The following is a 23,988-nucleotide window of genomic DNA, read 5'->3' on the forward strand; positions in this document are numbered from 1 at the left end:
TCCTAGTAAAATACCGGTATTGTACTTCAATATCTGTATATAGGCCTTGCCCCCGTAGGTCCCAGTTGTTCTTGATGGGCTGAAGCTGTGATGTCCTTCATTGAGCTGTAGCTGTGGCTAGTGAAGATAACTGGGATAAAAGGGGGTGGGTTGGCCAGTCAGGGAGAGCCTTGAAGGAGCCCTGACTAAGAAGGAACCACATGTAGAAGGAGGAGTCTGTGCTGTGAAGATCTGCAGCCATAAGAAAACACTGAGAGAAGGTATGGGACTCTAGAAATCTAATAACAACAGTATGGGACTCTAGAAATATGAATACAACAGGTAGCATTTCACAATTAAAGCTGAGCAGTATCCACAGTGGGTGGGGTGCTTCCATGCCAGGATTCCCACAATGGGCAAGACAAGATGTATATTGCACCTCTGGTGTCAGTTGGAAGAAGCCTATTTCTTGAAGCACCATGCCCTTTTCTGGTCCACATATTTTCAAGTAATCTCATTTCACATTTGCAGTCATCTCAAATCTTCTCACAATCAAATTAATTTCAATATTTTCTTCCAACATAACAGTCCTAACTGAGCACATGGTACCTTGGAAAACCTCTTCTCTCATAAAACGACCAAGGAGAGGCAGAGCAGTTCTCTGTGGCAGGATGTGCAGTGACCATCTAGCTGAGCTTCTGGGCTGGTGGCAGTTCCTTGCAGTGAGGAGTTTGCTGAAGGGTCACACTCCAGCCCACTTTGCTTTCCATTCACTCCTTCTGTTTGCCTGCAGAGCTTTGGAGGTGCATGCATGGATTTCCTAGTTCACCACTGTATCTCTGTTTGCCAAGTGTTTACTTGACCTAAATTCTTTTGAAAACCATCATTTGTGACAACTTAGCACAGGCTCTACAGAACTGGGTAGCTGATTAATAAGCCCTGTGAACTGGACTCATAAGCTCTGACATTTTATCAACAGTACAAGCAGGGTTTTTATTAAATTTTATTTTATTAATTTTTTAATGCGACTGATTTCTTAAACTGTATTTTTTTCTAACTGTAAGATTGACCTGTTGCATATTTATCCTAAATAGTTAGTTTACCTTTCAGTCCTCAGCATAACATCTCTCCAGAAAGGGATTTAATTCTGAAAACAGTCATGATTCTTACTGAGTAGCTACATCATACCAAGTAACTCCCTGGATTCGGAGGTTTGCTTTTAATGCCAGTTGTTACTGGGATATGATTAAAGGCAGAAATATATTTTACTTGGTGCAGTGGCTTACTATACTTTTTCCATTTGGTATTCCAAATAATTACTGTTATATTTTATTTGTCCTTGGTCTAATTCCTTAAATAAGCAAGTTTCACAGTTCAGTTCCTCTTTCTCTGAGGAGAAGTGTCGGAAATTTCTTCATCTTTTTCCTGAAGATAAGTAACACTTTTATAACATGATATTTTATAACCTAAATTTAAAAAATAATCTGTGGTAAAATTCATTGAAGTACAGCTTTCCAGTTAACATGCATTTATATGTGTAATATAGGAAATTAGTGAAGGGATTGCATTTCTGAATGCTAAATATGGAATTGTGTGTATGCAATTGTTGATAATACCCCATTTGAATTGGGCATTGAATTCCCTTCCAGCTGAGAGGAAGAAAATAAGAAACCACATATAAAGAAACCAAGGTTAAAAAAAAATTACAAGCCAGTCAAAATACTCTTCATTGCTGTAAAATTTACATTAGCCTTGGTACTAGCTGCTTCTTCCTGCTCTCCATAAAACATGCTCCAGTTCCACCAATGAGTCCACAAAATGATGGGCTGTAAGAATGCTCCTGATATGGGTTCTTGACATGCCAAGTGCTGTTCCTTGTCACCACCCTGGCACTGGTGGGAACCAGCAGCTCAGCCTCCCCCAGGGAGATGTGATCTCCTGACCCTCGCCATGCTGGACGCCCACGGGAAGCTGGGGGTCTCTCGTCATTCGGCCAGTGGAGGTCATGAAATGATGATGAGATTTAATGCCTACCAAATCCTCAGGCTGGGCTGATAGGCAGCAGGGTGACTGATGTACCTTGTGCTTGTATCTGCCTTTTTACTTCATGCTCAGTCCAGCAGTGTGGTTGTTTCTGCTGGCCATAGGAAATTGAGCACCAAACTACATCAGGTCAAGGATTATTTAGTTACTTCATGGTGTTGATATGAAAAAATAAACATAGACCTGAATGCATGTCTCTACTTGCTCTCTTCATGGTGGTTGAAGAAGCAAAATTTTCTGTGCAAAGTTGTCTAGAACCATTTTGCTGTCTAGAAAACAGCAAAAACTTGAAAAAATGGTTGGGACCCAGAATCTACCCATCAGCTGCCATAGCCAGCCCACCAACTGGGAGGGGAGAAAAAAGAAGGAAAAAGCCCATCCCAGCTGCCAGACTGTCTTTTCCTTATTTGCATGAACACATTATTAATTCTTCTGGCCAAAGAAGATGAGGGGTGTCAGCCCTTGAAAGTTGGTGTGAAATATGAAACTGCTGGATACAATGCAACCACATATCACTGGCCACTCCTTACAAACCAAACTAAAGCAAGAAGGATTAAATCAAAGTAATACCTCATGTGATTACAGCTCATTGTGTTCAAATAAAAGCTGACGTTAACATGAATGATTTGTTTGGTGGTGGGGGTGGAGAGGATAGGAGATGCTACAACTTCTGCTCACAGTGATTGCTATTTATAACTCTGTAAAACCACAGTGAACGTGTTAAATGCGCTGCCACGAGCGTGTGCTGCTTCAGCTTGGTATTATGGCTAGAATAATTCATTGTGGCTCTTAGCCCTGCCTTTGTACTAGCAATATATTATGTGATCCTGTGTCGGTTATTCTAGGCATACAAAAACCTTGTAGATGTGGTGCTACCTGTGATGATTAAGCCATAATTTGTGACTGTAGCTGTGTAATCGGTGTGGGAACGCTTTACAGTCACATCTACCTGCTGTTTTTACAGCCCTCCTATAAACAATTTACATAGAAACTAAGAACAAATGGGACCAGAGTCCTCAGCCAGCAAAACTGAGCAAAGAGAAGTATGTCAGTGCTAATTACCTCCAGCACCCTGCTGGGGCTGCCTTCAGCAGCTCTGCAGGCATTGATACAGTGGGTTCAGTAGTATTCCTGTTAAATTTGCTCAGAGATGCTGGGGAAGTAATCTTCCAGCAGAAATCCAGTGCTAGCTAAATTATTTTCCCCCAAAACTAGTCCTGTTAGCTATAGTACTTGGGTCTTTCTGTCTTTGTACTCTTCTTGTTTTGACCTGGATTCTCTGTGCCATGTAACCATATCTCTTTATAGCAAGGCTTAGAAATCTGGGGAAAGGAAGAAGTCCTGAATGCAGAAGGAGACTTCAGGAACTTGGCCTGCTTTATTTTTATTTTATCTGAATGGAGGTTTTTTTGGGGTTAAGCTTTTTTTTTTTTTTTTTTTTTGCATTTTTTTTTAGTTATTCATTGTACTTTTCCTAGTGCTAAGTGGATTTTGAATTGAGCTTTATGAATTACTTAAACTATGCTGATGCAAAATCTATTTCTATCCATTCTTTATGTTTTCTTTATATCCCACAATGTACATTACTATTAAATTCTGATTGAGTATTACTGCGTTCCTTGTAGCAGCACTAACCTCCTGTGCACTCACTCAAGCCCATGGATATCCTTGCTCTAGGCCTTTTTGTAAGAATCTCAACTTGAAACTTGGTGTTCTTTGCTTGAATTGCCTTTTGACGAGCCAGAAAGCAATTCTGTCTGAGCTGTGCTGAGGAGGGAGAGCTACAGCATGACCTTGCTCTTGCTTCTTTCAAAGCATAACTTCCAGGAACACTCCTGAGATCAGTCCAGCCTTATCTATATTTCACATTTCATTGTCTGAGTTCTTTGTAAGTCACAGAAACCTAATTTTTTGTTCAGGATCACTCAGGATGATGGTATCTAGTAAGAGAAATTGAGATTTTCAGCACTGAAGCTCTTGGCTATATGCCCAGACCAAGATGGAGTGACTGAAGGATGGCTCTTTGTTTGATGGACTTAAGACAGTAATTTTTTTGGTCATGACCAGTCTCCCAGGTTTCAGCTATGAAGTGACTGTGTGTATAACTGGTACCCCTGGTGTCATTCCCAACAGAGAGCCCAGGAAGCACTGAACTGTTCAGCAGGGTGATCTCTTGCACTCAACACAGCTCTGCTGGCAGTGCCATGCAGGACAGTTTGCTCACCTCCTGCTGTGTATGGCCTGCAAATAACCGGCTGCAGCCTTTGTTAATGAGCACCTTAACACCATTTAATGGGGGCAACTGGGACTGTCACAAACCCTGATGTGGGCTCCCTGATCACAGTATGAATAGCAGGAAGAAGTGTGAACTGTGATCTCACATGAGAGCAGACTTCATCTGTTCCCCTCTGAATCAGAGCTGGTAGAAGTCTGACCTTGTCTGCACAAGACTGAAGAAAGCGGTCGGCTGGGAGAGAAGCACAAAGCTGCTCCCCACACTCATTTACTCCTCCTGCAGTAGAGGTACTGGCTCTACCTCTCTTATCAAATGGCAGCTGGAACCAGGGAATCCTCCTGCAGGACTGTGAGACCAGCACAACTTAATTCCTTCTGCATGTGAGCCACACCTTGGCTTGCTGTGGAAATGTGTAATGCAGCAGGACTGCTTCTATCAGAGAGGGCAACGCTGCTCTGACCCCCCAGGGGCACAGTGCCCCAAGTAATAAGGTTGTCAGGTATGTGTTAGTATGAATCCTGGACACGTGCTGTCCTCCTTTCTCACAACTTGCATGCCTGGCTATAGCTTCTAGTTACTGTATTGCATCACAGTTCTCTTTTCTCACCCTTTTTTCAAGACCTTTCCCACCAAAACTTGTCCCAATATGAGATGTCTTCTTCATTTAGGGAAGGTTTTTTATTGCTGCTATTTCGTAGTGCAGAAGAACCACAGATACCAGTAGCTTATTACACTGACCAAAGCTGAACAAGTTTGCTTGCTTGGGAGGTTGTTTTCTACAGTGAGAATACTATTTTCCCAAGAATGGCACTGATTTGCCTTTTGACTTCCTCGGTGCTTATTTCCACACCATAACTTCAGGCTGTACTTTCACCTCTGCAGTGGGCCAGGGGCACTAACACTGATTTAATGTCCTAAGCTTCCAAGGATTTTATCAAAATTCTGCGACACTAGCTGTCCAACGTAGAGAAAGGAAATATCTTTATCCTTGTATTGAGAGTTGGCTGGTGAAGGCAGATCTCATAAATAAGTATTAAGCTTTCTTGCAATCACTCTGTCCCCCCTGGACTCCCTGAGACTCATGAGAAGCGTGCAAATTTTGACTCATTCTTCATTAAAGTACACAGACTCACCCGATTGTCAGTCACCCTCCTGTTACTGCCTAGACTTGTCACAGTGAGGCCTAGTCATGAGACACATGACAGCATCTGCAGAAGTGACATCTCATGTCAGATTTTGTGTCCATGTCATGGAAGAAAGGTTTAAGCTGTTTACAAGCATCTGAGACAATCAATGTAGTGCTGGGATCTGAAGTGCTCTTTGTCTGGAGGGCATGCTGGGCATTTCTCCCAAATGGCACAGAGGATGGTGGGACAGAGAGCAGTGTAAGATGGTGAGAGAACCTTTCCACTGAGGCCACTGCTAGAGATCTTGCCTGTTGTCAGATTCAGCTGGTTCTGGACAATGTGGATGCTTCCAGACAAGCAGAAGATGGACACAAGGTCCTGAGGTGCCACTGACCAGTCTGTTTTTTAGAGCCATCCTTCTGTTCAGCAATTAAGCAAGTCACATTGTTCTCCAGTTTCAAATGCTTTGATTTATCCCATTCCCATGATGTAGTCCTTTGTAGTACTGCATGTCCTAGGTAAACTGGGGGTAGTCAGCAGTAGCCCTCCCTTGTTCATGTGCCCTGCTGCATGGCTCCTCTGTAGTCTCACTTCTTCAGGGAGTTCCCTAGAAACAGAGGCACTGAGGTCGCTGAATTTAGGCAAAGCAATCTTGGCAGCAAATCTGCTGCTGGTCACAGAGGCTTGTGAACAATTTGAGCCTTATATCTGCCTCAATATTTGTTCAGTTGATCTCTACTGAGCCTCCACATTCCCTGCATCTGGTTCAATACCTTCTGTGTCAAATCTTGGGTTGGATCTGCCATGAGAAGATTGATTTTCCTAACCTAGCTCCTCTGCCTGGAATCAGGGAGGACCAGTCTCACCAGCAGCTGCAAGAAGTGCATCAGAAGTGCCTGGCTGGGACCCACTAATTGTGACAGAGATGGTCCTCATGTCCACCTCTGAAATCTGCTGGGCAGCTTCCTGCATCCCTGTCTTTGCCAATCTCTGCCAGAGCACAACAATGGTTTGATTGGTTGGTTTGATTTCTCCTGTTGAAGTTATCTAATCTCCTGCTGCGGGGCTGGGAAGGTTCAGGAGTGCTGGTGTGTGCCTGCCCTGTTTCTGAGCACATGTGAACACATTTATGAATGCTCTTTTGTAATTACTGAATATATTGATGGAAGGAAGAAACAATTGGTTCTGACAGCTATTTTTAAAGGATATTTATAAGAAAAAGTTAACATTTTTAAAGTTTCTTGTTTTGTAGGTCTGCAAAGAATAACAGTATGTAAGTACCTAAGATGTTGTTTTTAAAACCAAAAAATAGGCAGATCACTCCAATTCCCACAGAAATTTAACAAGTGCAGCTTGCAGGATTTATCAGCTGATTTAAGAAGAACCCAACAATAAATACATTGCAACTTTGTAAGATTAAGTATTGTTGGTACCATGCAGGGATTGAAGAACAGAGACAATTACAATAAACTCCCTCTCCCCAATTCCTATATCTGCACCCAATTATAATTATGCAAGAAATTAGCAATATTTCAAGAACAGCGCTGATGTTAACTCCCTCTTTTCAAAAGTATTTTGTGTTGCTGTGTAGATTACAAAATTGCTATTATGCAACCAGAAAAACGAGATCCTTTAAGACTGTTTTGCCATCAGAGCACAGGAGAACATCGCCCCACTCGCAGGGCTGGGGAGTGGGACTGCCGGAGCCCAGAGTCGGCGGACCTAACGATTGCCCTTTTGAAAGTGGATTTTAAACCCCCATATTTCAGAAAGCCTTGAGTATAGTATATATTTCTTTTTTTTTTTTTTTTTTTTTTTTTTTTTTTTTTTTAATGTTAGACCAGTGCAGTTTGAGAGGGAAAACATTACTCACGGCCAGGTACCTCGAGTGCGTTCCATGCATTTTATTGTGTTACATTCTAGACAGAGTTCTAACAATTGAAAAGAAACTGTGAGCGTGGTCTGCGCACGCTCCCGCTCGGTGTTCCCGGGCGCTCCAGGTAGGGATCGGCATGTCCCAGAGTGGGTAAAATGAGCGTCCCGAACCGCTCCCCGGCACTCCCGGGGATTGCGGCCGCCGCCCGCCTCGCGGGGCGCTGGCCGAGCCCGCCCGGGGCGGCTGCGGGCCCGGCCGCTGCGGGGGAGCCGCGCCCCGCCAGTCCCCGGGGCGGAGGGGCGCGGTGCGAGCCCCGCTGCCGGGCGGCACGCTACGCTTCCAGCCGGGGGAAGCTCCGTGCCGGCGCCGCTTTTCTTTCCCTTGGCAGAAAGTTGTGCGGCCGCCCGCCCCCGGCTGCCCGGGGCGAGGCGGCGCCGGGGCGGGAGCGGGGGGGTGTGCGAGCGGCGGGCCGGGTCCGGGCCCGGGGCGGGGCAGGGCGGCAGGGCCCGGCCCCGCTGATGTCAGCCGGGACGGGGGAGGAGAGGAGGGGGAGCGGCCGCCCGTGTTCCGGGTCAGGCGCGGGAATGCGCGGCGGCGGCCGGCAGCGCTGCGTTCGGCGCCCCGCGATGCCCCTGCGGAGCGGGCAGCGGCCCGCCGAGAGGCTCTAGGGGGACGCCCCCGGTTCCGCCCCGCTCCGGCTCCCGCCCATTGTTCTCCCGGGGCCGCCGCGCTCGCCCGGGGCTGCTTCCCGCCGGTGGCGGCGGCGCGCTGGATGCGGCTTGCGGCCGCTGGCTCGCCGGGACCCGCGCTGCGCGGCGGCGGAGCGGGCAGCAGCTCCCGCGGCCGGCGGCGAGGAGGGGGCGGCGGTGAGCGGCGGCGCCCGCCCCGCGGCCCCCGGCGGCGGGGCGATGTTCCACTGCATCCCCCTGTGGCGGTGCAACCGCCATGTGGAGTCCATCGACAAGCGGCACTGCTCGCTGGCCGCCGTGCCCGAGGAGATCTACCGCTACAGCCGCAGCCTGGAGGAGCTCCTGCTGGACGCCAACCAGCTCCGCGAGCTGCCCAAGGTGAGCGGGGGTGGGAGCGGGGACCGGGTGAGCTGCCCCGGCAGGTGCCCGGCGAGCTCCCGGTCCAGCACCCGCCCCGAGGCGGCGTGAGGGGCTCCTGGGGCCGTGGGTCTGTGCTGGCAGCCCTCGGAGTTAAAGGAAGAGCCGGAGTTTCAGGTTAGCGTTTCCCCGGAGTTTGATGGGAAATGAGCTTTCAGGAGCAAAACCTGGAGATCCGCGTCTTGCGGCAGGACAGGTCCTGTTGGAGGGCTGGGGGGTTGGTGCCGGAGTCGCAGGACATGAGTGTATATTGTGATTAACATTCACGTCATTGGAATTACGAGACCTTGGAGGGTATTCTGCCCTCCCCTTTTTTCCCCTTTCGGTAGATACTATCTGCTCCGTACATGGGAAAGCCAAAACCCTCCAGCAGATAACCGCGTTCCCGTTTCTGCTTTCTGCTCCTGGAAACTTCGTTGTGCAAAACACAAGAGACGAATAAGCCTTTTCTGTGTCTCGGTCTAAGTCCCGCGCAGTTGTCAGTGTTTTGCTTCTCACTTGAAGCTTGTACTCAGAGTTTTATGCATACTGTATTTCTGGTATTATTGTCAAAGAGGAATTCGCTTTAAATTCAACACGATTTTGAGACCTTGAAGTGGGTACCTACCAGCGTGCCTCTCCCGGTGGCACTTGCAGGTTTTGCCGGAGGGACTCCATGAGAGTGGTTCCAGCGGGGCACTGCGGCTCCACAGATGCGGAGGGGGTGGGAGGCATGCTCCACTTCTCACTTGAGGACCCCCGGGCTTTCCCCCCCCGTGTTTGTTCCTTAAACTTTGGACAACTCAGAAACCTTTGTGAGTTGTGGTTGGTAGAGTTTGACACGGGAAGTATTACCTGGAAGCTACATCTTAAAGCTATGTGGACTCTTACTTACCAACTTGGAATCCAAAAAACTGAACTCACTAGCCAGAAAATTTTTCAAAAGCACCTTTGTTTGTACCTGAACCAAAGTTGCTCTGTTCATACCCAGACTTAAACAGTCTTACTTTTTCCTTTTTGAAATTTAGAGCACTCACATACACTCTCTTTTTTCAACTCTACATAGTAACAGTAGTCGCGGTGGCCAGGTTTTCCTTCAGACAGTAGTTAAAATAGTCAGTTGGACTGATGTGTTAAATTTGGCTTTTTCTTTTGAAAAACCTAGGCACAAGTTTGCATCTTGTTTGTGACTGAACTCTTTATCCTTCTGAAGTAGAGCAAACTGGTTTGCATAGCCTGTGTGTGGGTGCTATTTTTACTTCCAGCAGTTTTTACTGGCTTTGTGCACGGACCAAACTCAGGAGTCCCTTTGTACAAGATCTTTCTTATTAGTGTTGGCTTTCAGGCTGGTACACATCATGTTACAGGGTTATTTAATGTGTGTGTGACTAAAATCCCATTGACACCCATGGCTCTTCGATTTTAAAGAAAAGTAATAAATTCGCCACTGACTGGTTGCTGTGTACAAATGTAAAGGACGATGTCTGTTCATGGTGTTATATGGTATTAATTTCTGTAAATAGAGTGCAGCTATTTGAACCATAATATAGGAAATTGCCTTTATTTGCCCTGTGATGCTTAAAAAGACCATTTTTTCCCCATTAGTTGCATGTGACTATACATTACATCCCATACCTATAAGAAATAGCTGAGGGGGTTAAAAAACTCCAAAAATCAGCCTAGGCTCCTTGGCATTGTAGTGGAATCAAGCAGAAGTTGAAGTTAGAAAGAAGGTTCTTTTTTTCTTTTTTTTTTTTTTTTTTAATGTGCTTGGATCATGTTACAGGAGTGCCTAAAAATACTGTAGGAATATGCTTGTGGGTTTTTAGCTGTACAACCACAGAAACATACTTGTATCTGTCCTAAGTACTTTGTGCCTTGTCAGCAATGCAGGGAGGCATTTTTATTGGGGCTTCCTGCACAAACCTATGAACTTTCCTTGTCAGTTCCTTATTAATGATTTCTGATAAATAGAATATTAGCACCATCACCTCATGTAAGTGTTGACTCTGCAGAATTCTGAGGTACAAAAACAGAGCTGCAGTCCTGAATGTGAAACTAATGTATTGAGGGTAAAACTGATGGGAAGAGCCCTGTTCAACTTTTCTACCAGTTCTGAAAGTTCTCCTCTAGGAATCTGGTTGAGGAGAATCATGGAGGATCTCTCAGTGGAAGGTAGCTACAGCATACATTGCTAATTGCTGTTATATTTAAATGGTAGTGTCAATGCAAAGTACAGATTGAGACTTGGTAATCAGTGCAAAAAGCTGGAGTAGACCATACCTCTGGTAGAGAAAACGTGAGGGAAATCATCAGAGTGTGTAATTAACAAACTGTTGGGTCAGCATAGATAAAAGTGGTTGTTACATCATTAATTTAGTGTAATTCATTATATTAGTTTGACCTTACCTCCATTAGGTTTCTTCTCTACGTACACAAAGGCAGTAATACAAAACCAAGCTAGATTTTGGCTGAGTTGAGGCCTAAACAAGTCAGGAGAATTATGTAACTCTCAGTGGCTGGTTAGTTAGGTGTTTTTCAGTGCTTGATGAAGTCCTGAAGTTCACAGTGATCTGTGCCAATTCCTGGTGAATCACCTGTGGGCTGTGCTGATGCCATAATATAATCCTTCAACACTGATAAGGTGTTTGTGCTGCTGAGATGGTTGTGATGCCCCTTAGGAAATTGCTGCTGTAAAACCTCACCTTGGCAGAGCGAAGAAGAATCTCCCTGTAAACTCTGTCACTTGCAGCAGAAGTTGCCATGGATGGAGGAGGAGACCCCAGCTCTGCTGCTCAGCTCTTCACTGTGCACACAGGTAGCTCAGACTCACTTCCCAGTGTGGGCAGCTGTGGTCTCAAAGATCTTCTACAGCAGGCAGGAGGTCTTGTAAAGCTTCTGGGAAATCGAGTAGATACTGGTGAGTTCTTTTACCAACTTTGCCATGGCTACAAGACTGACAGTGATGATGGCTTTATTTCTAGACATTCACTCTACATCCATTGTATTTTTTTTTCATCCCTTCAAATGTAAAGCTTTCTGAGGGAGATAAATATCAGCAAGTGGCATGATGAAATATGTGGATCTGCTGCATTTCTCTCAAGCTGATGAGGCAATTTGTGTTGGATGCACACGCTTCCCCCCTCCCCCCACTTCTCTCTGCCCCCATTTCTATCAAGTAGCTGTAAAAGGTGTCCTTTGGTTGGTTTGATCCAATACACCAGTAAAAGAATATAGTCTCATACATCTTAAAATCTCCATTTTCAGACACAGAAGTTGGCTTAGGCTTTGTTTAATTTGTAGACTTTCCTAGCAAACTTAAAACCTCTCTTATTCTAGAATAAGCTAGTAGAACGTGGCATATGTTAGGGTGTTAATGAAAAAACCCAACAGAAGAAACACACATCAGAATCCTATCAAAATATGGAAGACAACTTAGAGAATTCCTGTAGCATCTTGAAGGAAAATGACTAGCAGGACTCAGCACTATTGCTGAATTGTGTGTTATGAGAGTCCTGTGAAATATCCTCAAGAGAAACAAGGAATACACTTGAATCATGTTGAGAGAGTTACTTTGCTAGTTTTATTTCTGTTCTGTAAGCTGACCAAAATGCATGGTATGATTCTTCACCTTTTCCTAAGGGGAGAGGGTAGGAAGGGTTCATCTGGAAAATACCTGAAAAAAAAAGTCTGAGGATCAGAGAGAGGTGCCTCTGTTATTTCTACTCTTTCCCATGTTTGCTTCCTTGTGCATTCATATGTGGCCCAGAAAAAGAACTGTTTCTCTGACCCCCTTTTCCCTACAAACACTTTTTTTAAATCAAGTTGTATCTGTCAGGATTTTAAGAATACAGGGTAATAATTTTTGTTTGTAGAGTAACATAAAGTTTTTTTTATATAATTTTGTTGCTGAACATTTGGTTTCCATGTCAGTTTGTCAAGGTTTCCTTAGCTGCTCTGCTGGATCCTGGGGTCCCTTCTTTGCTCCATTCCCCAGCTGCATGATGCAGAACTTGTTCTTACATTGTCGGTGACCTTTTTCTGTCTGTGCCACTGGTGTCTCAGACTCCTCTCCCTGAATGTTCATACTTTCCCATCCTCCCCCATCCTTCATGTTCCAGGATCTTTCTTATTTCCTCCAACCCAAAGAGCTCTGTCTACTGTCTGTCGCTGATGCTTTGCTTCCTCTTCCATCCCTTCTGTGCTGGGTTCTCGACTGGCCTTGCAAACTTCTCTTTCCTTTGTACTCTGCTCTTTCCCCTTCCTTCCTGCTGCCTCCCAGGTTCCCTCCTCTGCTCTTACCCTTCTTGCAGGACAAGCCAGCCTGGTGGGATGTGCTGGAGGAGCAAGCTGTATGCTATTAAGCTGCTGGTGGTTTTCCACAATAATGAAGTCTCTCTGAAGCCTTTCTCAGCAGATGTGGCTGTTTTCCCACAGAACAGCAATTTCTAGCTGTCAGCATGCTTCTCGCCACTTCTGTTTTACAAGACAAATTAAAGAGCTGCACCCTTTGGTCTGAAAAGGATGGGCTGTGTATAGAGTCGGTGGTAAAGTGTAGCTCTTAACTTGCTTAAATAATTCCTTCTTCTGTCTTGGATCCCATGTGCCTTCTGTTGATTATTTTGTGTATCTGATTTTATTGGAAAAAAAAAAAAGGTGGTTGCCAGTGTGCGTAGAGCGATTTAAAAATGTAGTTTGTGTGGTTTTCTTTTCTAAACCCATAGCATTTTTGTTTTCCTTGGGAGTGAAAACTTGATGAATTTTTCAACTCAGGCTGTAATGTGCAGTATATCATTTGCTGCACGTCAAAAACTATTCTTCACTGAAGAGTAGGCTTTCTGGCAAATTGCTTTGATAGAAGAAAATAACACATTCTGCATGATGTGTTTCAATAGCTTTTCTAATGAAAAGCATCAGATAAAAGTAAAATGCTTTCAATTCTATAGATCAGTCTGTAGTTGATGAAATGATGTTTTCTATTCCAGTACATTAGAATTTAAGGGCAAATACATTCTGTCAGCTTAATTTCTCTGTAATTCAGATTTGCAGTACAAAACTGAATTGCTGCATATTTCTTTCTCCAGTAATAGAAAAAAAAAATCTTAGGAACCCTTGAATGCAGTATTATATTTTGGCCTTTGTATTAAATAACAGGATTCTTTACATTGGTGTGGTGGAAATAGCTTATAACACTTGTTTTGCTGCTGTTTTGTCTTGCTGCTGCTCAGTTCTTTAACTCAAAGAATAAAGACCACTTTCCCATGATACTTCTAGCAGATGTTGTTTATGGAAAAACTCCAGTGGCAGAAAAAATTTCAAAATTTTTTCTATGCACTTAATTTAGCCTAAGAGTCTGAGGAAGTTTTTTTTTCCTTTGGGGAATGATTTTTATGTAGTGTTTGTAAACCTAATGTAGTGCAGCACTGAATCATTTTGCATCTCTGAGCTTACAAATTATATCTGTCATCTGTAATTTTTCTTCTTGGTGTTATATATTAAAGCTGCTCTGTAGAGTTACTAGATAGATGTGAGACCCTTTTCCCAAGAGACCTGTTTAAACCCTGGCCTTGTCCTGTGCCCCAGTTTCTTTGTTAGAGATGCTGCTGGTCTGCTCTGCTCGACGTTCAGCACTGCTGGTATCTCTGTTACGTGTGCTGTTGAAATCCAGGGTGCTGTTATCTTACTAAAATCTTGTGAAAGCTCCTTAAGAAACAGTCCCACTGTTCTTCCCATACCATACCTTGTCTCAGGAAAAAACCTGTTCTGAACTGAGTTTCACTGTTCTACCATTGTTTCTATCATTATGCAACCATAAGCCTGAAAGACACTTGTTTGGTCAGTGGCCAGTAATCTGTGGAAAGACATGATTATCGTACTGTACCTCTCTTTAAATTTGTGTTTATAGCTGCTTAAGTTGTACATATGTAGGAACTTTGTCTCCTTTTATTGAATGCACAGATCTCCTTGAGTTTGGAGAGATGTGGTGGGATGTCTCACGTGGCTGGAGTGCTGCAGTGGATAAACACAGGCTCTTGCAGGACAGGCCAGGAAAGCAAGGATGGGGAGAGTTGCTCTTTGGATGAGAGAGTAGCAGGGATTTGTGGAGTTTTTCTTTGGGGTGGGTGATGGTCCAGCTGAGAGCAGGTTGGGATTAGTGGATGACATTGTTTTGGGTGTCTGCTGATCAGGATGAAGTAGTAGAGGATGCCTTCTTCACATAACTGGAAGAAGTCTCATTTTTACAGGCTCAGGCCCTCACATGGGTCTTGAAGGACATAACAGCTGGAAGGACAACATATCAGGACATAAACAATCCAGGAGTTTCTGAAATGCTTTGATGACTTCCTAACACAGCTGCTCAAGGATTTAATGGACAGAGGTGATCTGTTAGACCTCATACTTAAAAAGAAGAAAAGGCAGGTTGAGATGTGAAGATCAGGGTTGTAGTAGCTGTACTGACCTTGGTCACCTTGGCTGTAGTGACCATGAGATGGTGGAGTTCTGGGTTCTGAGAGGAAGGAACAGAACAATAAGCAGCATCTTGAGAAAACAACCTTTGGTATGTTTAGGATTCTCTTTGGAAGAGGTTGGTAAAAATTATGTTTATGCTACCATTCAGCAGGACAGGGAGAGGCTGGAGAAATGGGCAGAGAGGAATCTCATGAAGTTCAGTAAAGAGAAATACACCTGCACCTGGAGAGAAATAACCCAGTTCTCCAGTACAGGCTGAGGGCTGACCATCTGGAAAACAGTTGGTCATGGGTAAGGCCATGGGTAACCTGGTGGACAAGTTGTCTGTCAGCCAGCAATGCTCCTTCATGACAGAGAGAACCAGCAATATCCTGGGCTGTGCAACACAAAGCATTGCCAGCAGGTGATCCTTGTCCTCTGGCTAACATTGGGGAAACAGACCTGGACTGCTTTGTCGAGTGCTGGGTGTCCCAAAAGAAGAAACATGGACATATTGGACATACACTGTAGGGACCACAAAGACTGTTAAGGGCTTGGAGCATCTCTCAGGAGAGAAGGCTAAAGGAGCCAGAATAGTTAAGCCTTGAGAAGAGAAAGGCTCATGGTTTTATATAAATACATGTCAATCAGCATGAAACCTTGCTTGGGGGGCCCCGTGACCTTACAAGAGGCAGTGGGCAAGGGCTGAAACACAGGGACTGTCTGAAATATGAAAATACTTTTTTACTATGAGGGTGGTCAAACACTGGCATGGATTGTCCAGAGAGGTTGTGCAGTCTCTGTTCATGAGGATGCTGTAAGCCTGACTGAACATGGTCCTAGGTGACCTTCTCTAGGTGGTCCATGCTTTGAGTAGGGGTGTACTAAGTGATTTCTAGAGCCCCTTCCAACTTCACCTGTTTTATGATTCTGTAGAGGGCACATCAAAGATTTTGCCCATCTTTAACTTGGGTGGTTTTAATGATACAGATGGAATTGTTGTGGTTTTCCAGGTTTATTCACCCTCAAATGTTTAATTGTTTTACTTTCTACATTGATAATTTCATGGTGTTTTTGCACATCTCACTGTAAATCCTTAAAGAAATACCACTGTATGATTTGAACAACTATGTATTTACAGTTAGTGTCAGAGAGAGAACTGTGCCACTGGGTGAAGCTGAAGCAGACTGTACACACAGTAAAAGTAGTTTTATTGAAAGTCTGAGATTTTTTTTCAGTATGACAAATGTTAAAATACTTGCTAAGAGCACTGGTATCTTGAGACTATGTTACCTTTTGTAACCTGTTGTGATTATTGTCAATTAGTACTATCTATCATGCAGTACATGCTTGAATTATTAAAATCCATAATAGTTTGTAGAGAAGCAGCATTGGATCCTTATATTAACATACCTCTAAACATAGAGCTCTGTGTTGAAGGCTACAAAGAAGTTTATTACCAGTTAAGTATGTCTAGGTTTTCTCCTCCCACTTTCCAGATTTTTCTGTTGTATTGCTTCACACTTGATGAATACTTTACCTTTTGACATCAAATGAAAGACCACAGTCTGATGGAAGAAAGTCTAAACAAAGGAAAGTCATTGTCTTCCCTGGTAGTGTCCCTGCGATTGTTCAGAAGATTTTTGAAGTGTGCTTGGTTTGAAATATTTTCTAATGACAGTTTTTTGTAGTAATAGCTCAGCTCTACTGATTTTTGTCCTGAGTTGAAAATAATTAAGTAGTTGTGTTTCGATACCTTTAACTTTTTTTTTTTTAAGGTGTGTACTGTTGTAGTAAACTGGTAGCATTCCCTTCTCTTTGTGATGTACGTAGGTGAGACAAGGTTTGTGGGCAGAGATTATACATCTGCACCTCTAAAATAAATTTTATGATTATACGTAGGGTTATTTTTGTAATTATATCAGTTGGTCAAAAATAAAGACATTACCTCCTGCCAACAGTCTTGTATACTGGAAAAATGCATGCTAGAAATTCATTAGAGAGATTAATGTGGGCTTTGGTTGTTTTTTTTTTCCCTCCAAATGGCAAATGCATTTAACTGCAATGAATCTGTGTTTCATTGTTGTAGATGTTTTCTGGCCTCTCTTAAAGGCAGAGGTAGTCCCTCTCACCACTGTGCTTTCACAAACACCTCTAGCATGGAGTGCCCTTTAACCTTTGTTGCTTCTGCTTAATTGATATAAAAGAGAAAGTAAATCCTTGTCTGCCAGGAACAGTGGGAGACAACCTGGTCAGTGCATTGCTTGGTAGGGCAGCATTTTGATTCAGTGCTGCAGTGTATTGGTTTTTGAGAGTGGATAGTTCCTCATTTGTCTTCTTTTAAAAGGAACGCTAACAACTGAGAGTAGGACCTGCAAGTGGCCCATCCTTGTCAGTGGTTCAGAAAATGGCATATGCTTTGTAAATAGGGTGTCAGAAGTGTAGCAGGTCGATGCTGAATACCAGCTTCAGTGAGGCATTGGTGCAATTTTTGCTCTGTCTTCTGTAGGCCTTCTGCCACAACCTGGCTGATCTTTCTCTTGGGCTTTCTTTTCAAGTACCCATTGGAGGGAGAGGCAGCAGTTGCAGCATCTGGTTCTGTTTAGGATATGTGCCCATGAACTGTGCTGTTTTAGTAATATTTTTCTCTTATTGGGAAATCTAGTAGTTTTATTAATGTTTTGTATGGACTCCTGCTTCAATGTCCACCTCCATGATGTTTTTCACTAATATTCATGATCACAAAGTTGGTAGTAGAATGTTGCAAGACCAAAGGATAGCTTGAATATATTCTGCATACATGGTTGGATGTGTGAAACAATCTTTCATCATGCCAAGTATATATAACAGTTCTGTCTTTGCTTATGGCACATGTGAAGACAGAATTAGAGAACTCAGCTGCATGGAGTGGTTGTCCATTTGCCAGGCAGGCAGAGGTCTGTGTGCTGCTGTCTATCCCCAGCTGCTGCTGCATCTCCTCACGGCTCCAGAGCAAGTCCATCAGCTGCTGCTTTGGTGCAGTCATCAATTGCATGATGCCCCTGCTGTGCTGCACTGTGAGTTCACCCCTGCCCTCAGAAGTTGTTTCTGTATCTAAGGGAGTATTTTATTTGAAAATTAAAGTGGTTGTGCCCGAAGGATCACATGGGATCCATATTTGTGAAACCCTGTTGCCTTTGCCAGCTGTCCTTGTTCACAGGTGAAAGGAGACAGAGTGACTTGAGGAGTCCTGATGTGGCTAGCAGGCTTTGTGGGAGATGCCAAACTGAGAATGACCATGCTAGGCTTTACTGGAGTCTCTTTTCACAATTCATGAATCCAGAGTAGGATTCAGCTTCCTCAGCATTTTATTGTGCAGCTAGTTTGGATGTGCTTGTACAGGAAAGGTGTCTGTTTTCTGTGCTCTTGCTGGTTTTCCTCTGTGCTCCCCCCCGTGCTACTGGCAGAAGTCTCTGGGTTGGATTTTAAGACAATGATGTACAGAATTGCATCCTAGAAATAGTTTTTTGCTCACAGGTTAGCTGTGGATTTCGACTGAGGGTGATGTCTTGAGGCTGGAGTGGAGTGCAGGGTGCATTACAGCTTGCTGGGAGCTCCAGACTGGGATGTCCACTGGAGTAGAAGTGATACTTGAAATCCCACCAGAGCGTGGGGCACTGAGTGTCCTCTCTCCTTGGAATACTCAGCACTGAGTGACCCCTATTGATATGATAGTCTGTCAGAGGCCTTTCTGTTGATGCCTTGGACAGAAGTGGAGAGGAATGAGGAAAAGCTCACCCTTCCCTCTCTGCCTTTGCCCTTCAGGGAGATGGGGAACGTGTGTGTATGCTTGTGCCAGAGCCTGGTTACTAAACCCGTTCTGAGGAACTTGAATGCTTGGATTCACTGGTGCTGCTTCACTACGGGATTTAATCCTTGTTTTCCTCATGGTGTCCTGAGCACCAAGCAGTGTGTTCACCTAAAGTGGGTTGGGCTTCTGTTGTATTGCACTAAATAGCATGATATTCTTACAGGCTTCCTCTGCTGCCACTGAAGCCAAGCAACAGTGCAGACAAAAGGGTAACTCCCAGGTAACTCCCAAAAGCAAGGGGTGGGGGCCCTGTTGGGCGGCAGCTGTGTTGCAAGGTTATGTCATGGATTTGATGCCTTGTCTCTTATTCACTGCTTTGCTTACCAAAATTGCCTCTTGTACTTGAAGAAAGACCTCAGAAAAAGATCTTTCTGAAGCACTATAAAAAGTGTGGGGAAGGATTTGCTGTAATTTCTCTTATCCGAGGACCGAAGGAGGACACATAGCTGGTGATTGGAAGTAAACAAATGAAATGGTGTCCCAATTGATTTTTGTTTACAATGTAGGAGAAGAAAATGGAGCCTGAAGTAAGATTTAAAACAAGAATGCATTTAGGAGTTAAACTGTGTTTAAATTGCTATGTACAACTTCTTAATTCTAAAGCATAGATAGCCTTTAGTTGGTCATTTGTAAGTTTGGAAAATGGGTCAAATAAATACAGACATACTTATGAAACAGAACCTAATTACATACTCTGTCTTAGAGCTTACTTAATTCATTTTAATATAATAATGTAATTGCCTGAAGAAGCCTTAAAAGCTGAGGCAGCATGTGTATGTGGAAAATCCATATTGGCATCTGAAGGAAATCTGACATCAGAGCAAATGCTTACAAATTCTTAATCTTGTCAGCAACAGCTCAAGTGCTTGCAAAAAAAAAATCCTGAAGCAAAAAACCACCAAACCCTCATCTTATCTGGTGTGTGTGTAACCATGAAGCAAGTTAATTTGCAATTTTTTTTCTCCTTTACATGTCATTCTAATGTCTACTGCTTATGCTAGCCCATTGTGAGAATTAGGCAGTGGAATCTACCTAAAGAGAATTTTTAATTATCTTTGCTGCTAGTTGTGGTCACAATAGCTAGTAGTAGTCTTTTTATGGAAATGTTTTGCTTAACACAGTGCACCCACCTTTAGTTATGCTACCTGTGCCAGGTGGGTTTGGAGTGTGACCTGTCTCTAGCCCTGCAAAGGCTCTAGCAGCTCAGATGATGCTGGAATGTTGCTCCTCCCCTTAGAAAGCATTAACAGCAAAAACATCTTTGTTCCCTCCTATGTGTTTTACTTCAACTGTTTATTGTTTTCATGTATTTCCATTTATGTTTTTTTTTATTCCCATCAGCCAAGGTGCTGAATTTTCAGGGAAAATTCTCAGGCATGAGTATTTTTTGTTTTGGGGGAGAACCATTGAAAGAAACCCAGAGATATGTTGTGCTGGCCACTTGCACGGAAGAAAATATCCTACTAGTTTGGCTTAATTCTCTTAACTTTTTTTTATAGAATTGAGTACCAGTTGTAGTGGTATTCTTAAAAAAAAGGTATAAAAATGAGGGCTGTGGGATCACACTGTCTGTTTATACTTTTCAGTGAGTCATGCACTTATCTGTTACTTTTTTTCTTCTGTTGGCTGACATCGACCCAATTTTGTCAGAATGAAGTTTTTTTTTTTTTAAATATGTGTCTGGGTGAGAGAGTCTTGGTTAGTTTTCCAGTGAGAGAAGGGATCTGTTCAAGATGTATATTCTTAAAAAATCCATATAATAGAAACCTCTATAAATTCTTTGATAGCAGGAAAAGCTTCAGTTGAGGGTCAGGAACTGGTGCTAAATAGCAAGTTGTAGGCTACTTCAGTGCTTATGCTCATGGCATTATTTTTCTCATTGAGGCACTATTAATTAGGCTGGCTAAACTAAGCAGCATTAGAAGTGTTGCCAAGATACTCATAGAGGCATTGGGTCTGCAATCAAAACCAGCTATTAGAGCATGCTGGGTGGATATGCTGCTCTGGCCAACAGCCCCATTGCACTTTGGATTGTGTTAGAGCTTATCAAATAGAGGCAGAACTGTGTTAGAGACATCAAATTAGGAACATGTTTCTTGTTGGCATGTATTTTAAAAATCTCAGATATTTAAACACGTACATATGTATACATATATATGTTTATGTTTGTTGAACTCTATTGAGTAAGTTTTTAATTCTCTTTGTTCTCTGTTTTCCAATTGTTCCTTTGTGGCCTTTTTGAAAGATAAAACATATATGGCTAAAAGGAATTGCTTGCCTCTTCAGCAGTGCTTCAGAGCACTAATGATGTGTCTTAGAGAAAGGAAGAACCCTTAATGAAATGGGACTAGGATGCACTAAACATGCAAGAGTGATTGAGTCCTGTAGTTTAAAGGAAAAAAAACAAACAAACCAGAAGTTCAAAGAAATGCCATTCGTGTAACTGCAGTTTGATTTTATCTAGGAAATGGTGTCATTCATTAAAAATTGTTATGCAGATGGAAAATAAACCTTCCAGTTAATTATTCTTTTATGTAGTAATCAGCTGAAGAAAGAGGAGTGTCTTTAAATGTTGTGTAATGTTGCTTGTTGCACACGTGCTGTGCGCATTTAATAAATACAAACTGCATTGACACGTGGTGCTGTGGGTACCTCAAACCTTCCTGAGGATATCCAGCTCTTTGTAGGCCTGCTCTGTCTTTTAACCATGTTCCTGCTGTCTTTGCTCACTTGCCATTGTGAATATCTGTCAGGGACAGCTGTTGCTCAGATAAGATTTGTAGGAGAACATCAATATTTATAACTTTCATACACTTTAGCAGCTACACACTGCTTTGAGGAACACATTTTGGCAAGTATTTACTTTGGAGTGTTAGGACAGATTGGGATCTTTTCTGCAGAGTGTACTCCTGCTGTGTTTTCACAAAAGTGTCTTTTAAGTGCTTTTCTAAGCTTCTGATGGATTTTTAGTTTAGGCATATTAATAAATATTTAGAGAAAGGGCTACATTTGTTTTAAGGTAAGAACGGTAATGATATGAAAATGCAGTTATGGATCCTTTGAGGACAATGAAGGATTAAAAAGCATTTGTGGCTATTTTAATTGGAATATAAGTTTTTAGGGAGCTAGAAATATGGAATTACTGAGAATTTTACCTTCCTCTTAAATTTTCAACTGTGTTTTAAAACACTTTCAATATGGGGAACAGTGGAGGAATGCCATTCTGACTCAAAAATGCCTTTGAAATTCCACATTCAAATCTGGTGCATCTTTTACTGTCGAGTGTTTATAAACTTTTTAAAGCTCTATCCTTCTTATCCCCTAAAAGGAACCCATGTTTTGGAGGGAAAGCACATTTGTTTCAGATGTGGTTTATTTTTCTGTGACACAATGTGTACTGAAAGATTGATGCAGAAGTGCGAAAGTTTGCACTTAACCTGATTTATGATCTTGACCACTCAAAATAAGATTGAAACCCTGTATTTTAATACAGATTGATGAAACTGCTTTTGCCTTGTGTCCTAGTGAGATGCCTTACTGTCCCTTTTTGTGTCAATTTAAGTAATATCTGAGTCACATTTAGAGCACATGCTCCATCACCTAAATAAAAGAAAAACCTCAAGAAAAGGTGCTAATTTTGTAGAAGGGATTGCAGGTGATGAAATGTAAGTGGGTATCCCAAATTTACAATATCTTCCATTTTCCCTAAGGTGGCAAAACCATGGGGGTGCAGGCATGCACACATGCTGTGAGTGGGTGAGGTGCAGGTGTTTGACTGCTGGGTCAAACTCCCTGTGCACTCCAGAGGCACAAAACTCACTCAAAATTGGAGGAGTCTGTTCAGTTTTGATCAAGATGACTTGTGTGTGAGGTCATTTCATTCTGCACAAATCCTCACCCCATGAAACGCCTGCCTGGAAGAAAAGAAAGTTTCTGTGTGAGCTCCACAACTTTCTTAGCAATGCCTACATCTCAATATGTTTTAAATGATCCTTTGTCAGTCACCAGCTGCTCCCAGTGCCTGGGGTTGACCTGACTTTCAGCTTGGCCTGCTTGGTGGTTATTTTGTCTTGGGGGCCGCCAGAGCCCCGTGGCTGGGTCAGGGAATGGCAGCATGCTGCCAGCCTGGTGTGCCGTGTTCTCACGTGGACACAGCTGGGCTTTTCCTCAAGCAAAGGGGACCTGAAATGCTGCCCAGGTTTCCTTAGTCCTTCTGAGACTGGGCCATAGAGCAGAGGGTGTTTGAGGCTGGAAGGAAAGCCTGCCTGGGGGAGGCTGGTTCTGTAACCTAGTTGGTTTTGGTGTTCACTGCTGAAGAAGTCCTTGTCAGCCCCTCTTCATCACTTTTCTGGATCTTGTTCTTTAGAAGCCTTCCTCTGTATTAACTTCCTAATGAGCCCTGGTGTGTAATTAGGATGCTTATAATTACTCTGCTTGGTAGCCTTGCCCCATTAATGACTTTAAACTGGCACTCTGGATTTTGCTAGTGTCTGTCTGCAATGATCTTTAACAGCAAGCTTTACGGATTATTTTTTTTTTTACATGCATTTTCATTTTAGGTAAAATACAGGTTATAGTTTGTCTGCATGTGAAAATGAAAACAAAATGTTTGTTCTGGTACAGATGTGAAGATCTGCATAACTAGTGCCATGCAATAGCTTTAATTAGCTCACATTTTAAAAGTGATTCTAGTTATTCCTCATCATTTATCATGCCTATATGTGAGTTATGTGAATATTTTCTGAAATGCAATTTTTTCTTTCTTTCAGCCTTTCTTCCAGCTTGTGAAGTTACGGAAACTTGGACTTAGTGATAATGAAATCCAACGGCTCCCCCCAGAAATAGCAAATTTCATGCAGCTGGTGGAACTTGATTTGTCTCGAAATGGTAAGCTCCAAGGTTAATTTGTTTGATTCTATACTGTCCTATAACATGGTCTAGAAAACTGTGTTAGTAGGGTTTTTGTGTCTCAGAAATTATCTATGTCCTACAGAACACTTTCTTGTCTAATTCATGGATTTACCTCTGGTTCTAGAGGGAAGGAGGGAAAGAGGAGAAGGGAGCTTGTGGTATAAATACAGTAATAAAATAGTGCTTGGCTGTAGTTCTGTTTCTGAGAGCCTGTTTTATTTTTCAATTTAAAAAATGCTTCATGTTGTAGTTTCATATGTGTATCTGTCACAATGTTGACTTCATTCCCCAAGCTCTCTGAAATGCCTGGCTTTTAGAGATGGAAAAAAACAGAAAAAAAGAAAAAAAAAAGAAAGCTGCTTTCTGTCCTAAAAAAGGGACTGCCTGTGGGTTAGAAGTCCAGTTCTTTATCTCTGCTTTGGTCTTTACCT

General features: G+C 43.0%; 1 protein-coding gene across 1 annotated transcript in view; it reads left to right on the forward strand.

The window, feature by feature from the left end:
* The first annotated feature begins 8,141 nt into the window (after positions 1–8,141).
* Positions 8,142–23,988, forward strand: part of LRRC1 (leucine rich repeat containing 1) — a 69,001-nt gene continuing 53,154 nt past the window's right edge. The window contains exons 1-2 of the mRNA XM_058021191.1: positions 8,142–8,328; positions 23,416–23,533. Coding sequence (XP_057877174.1) covers positions 8,170–8,328; positions 23,416–23,533 — 277 coding nt within the window. The 5' untranslated portion in view covers positions 8,142–8,169. The remainder of the gene's footprint in view (positions 8,329–23,415; positions 23,534–23,988) is intronic.

This window comes from Melospiza georgiana, chromosome 3 (genome assembly GCF_028018845.1).
Source record: "Melospiza georgiana isolate bMelGeo1 chromosome 3, bMelGeo1.pri, whole genome shotgun sequence".
NCBI lineage: Eukaryota > Metazoa > Chordata > Aves > Passeriformes > Passerellidae > Melospiza > Melospiza georgiana.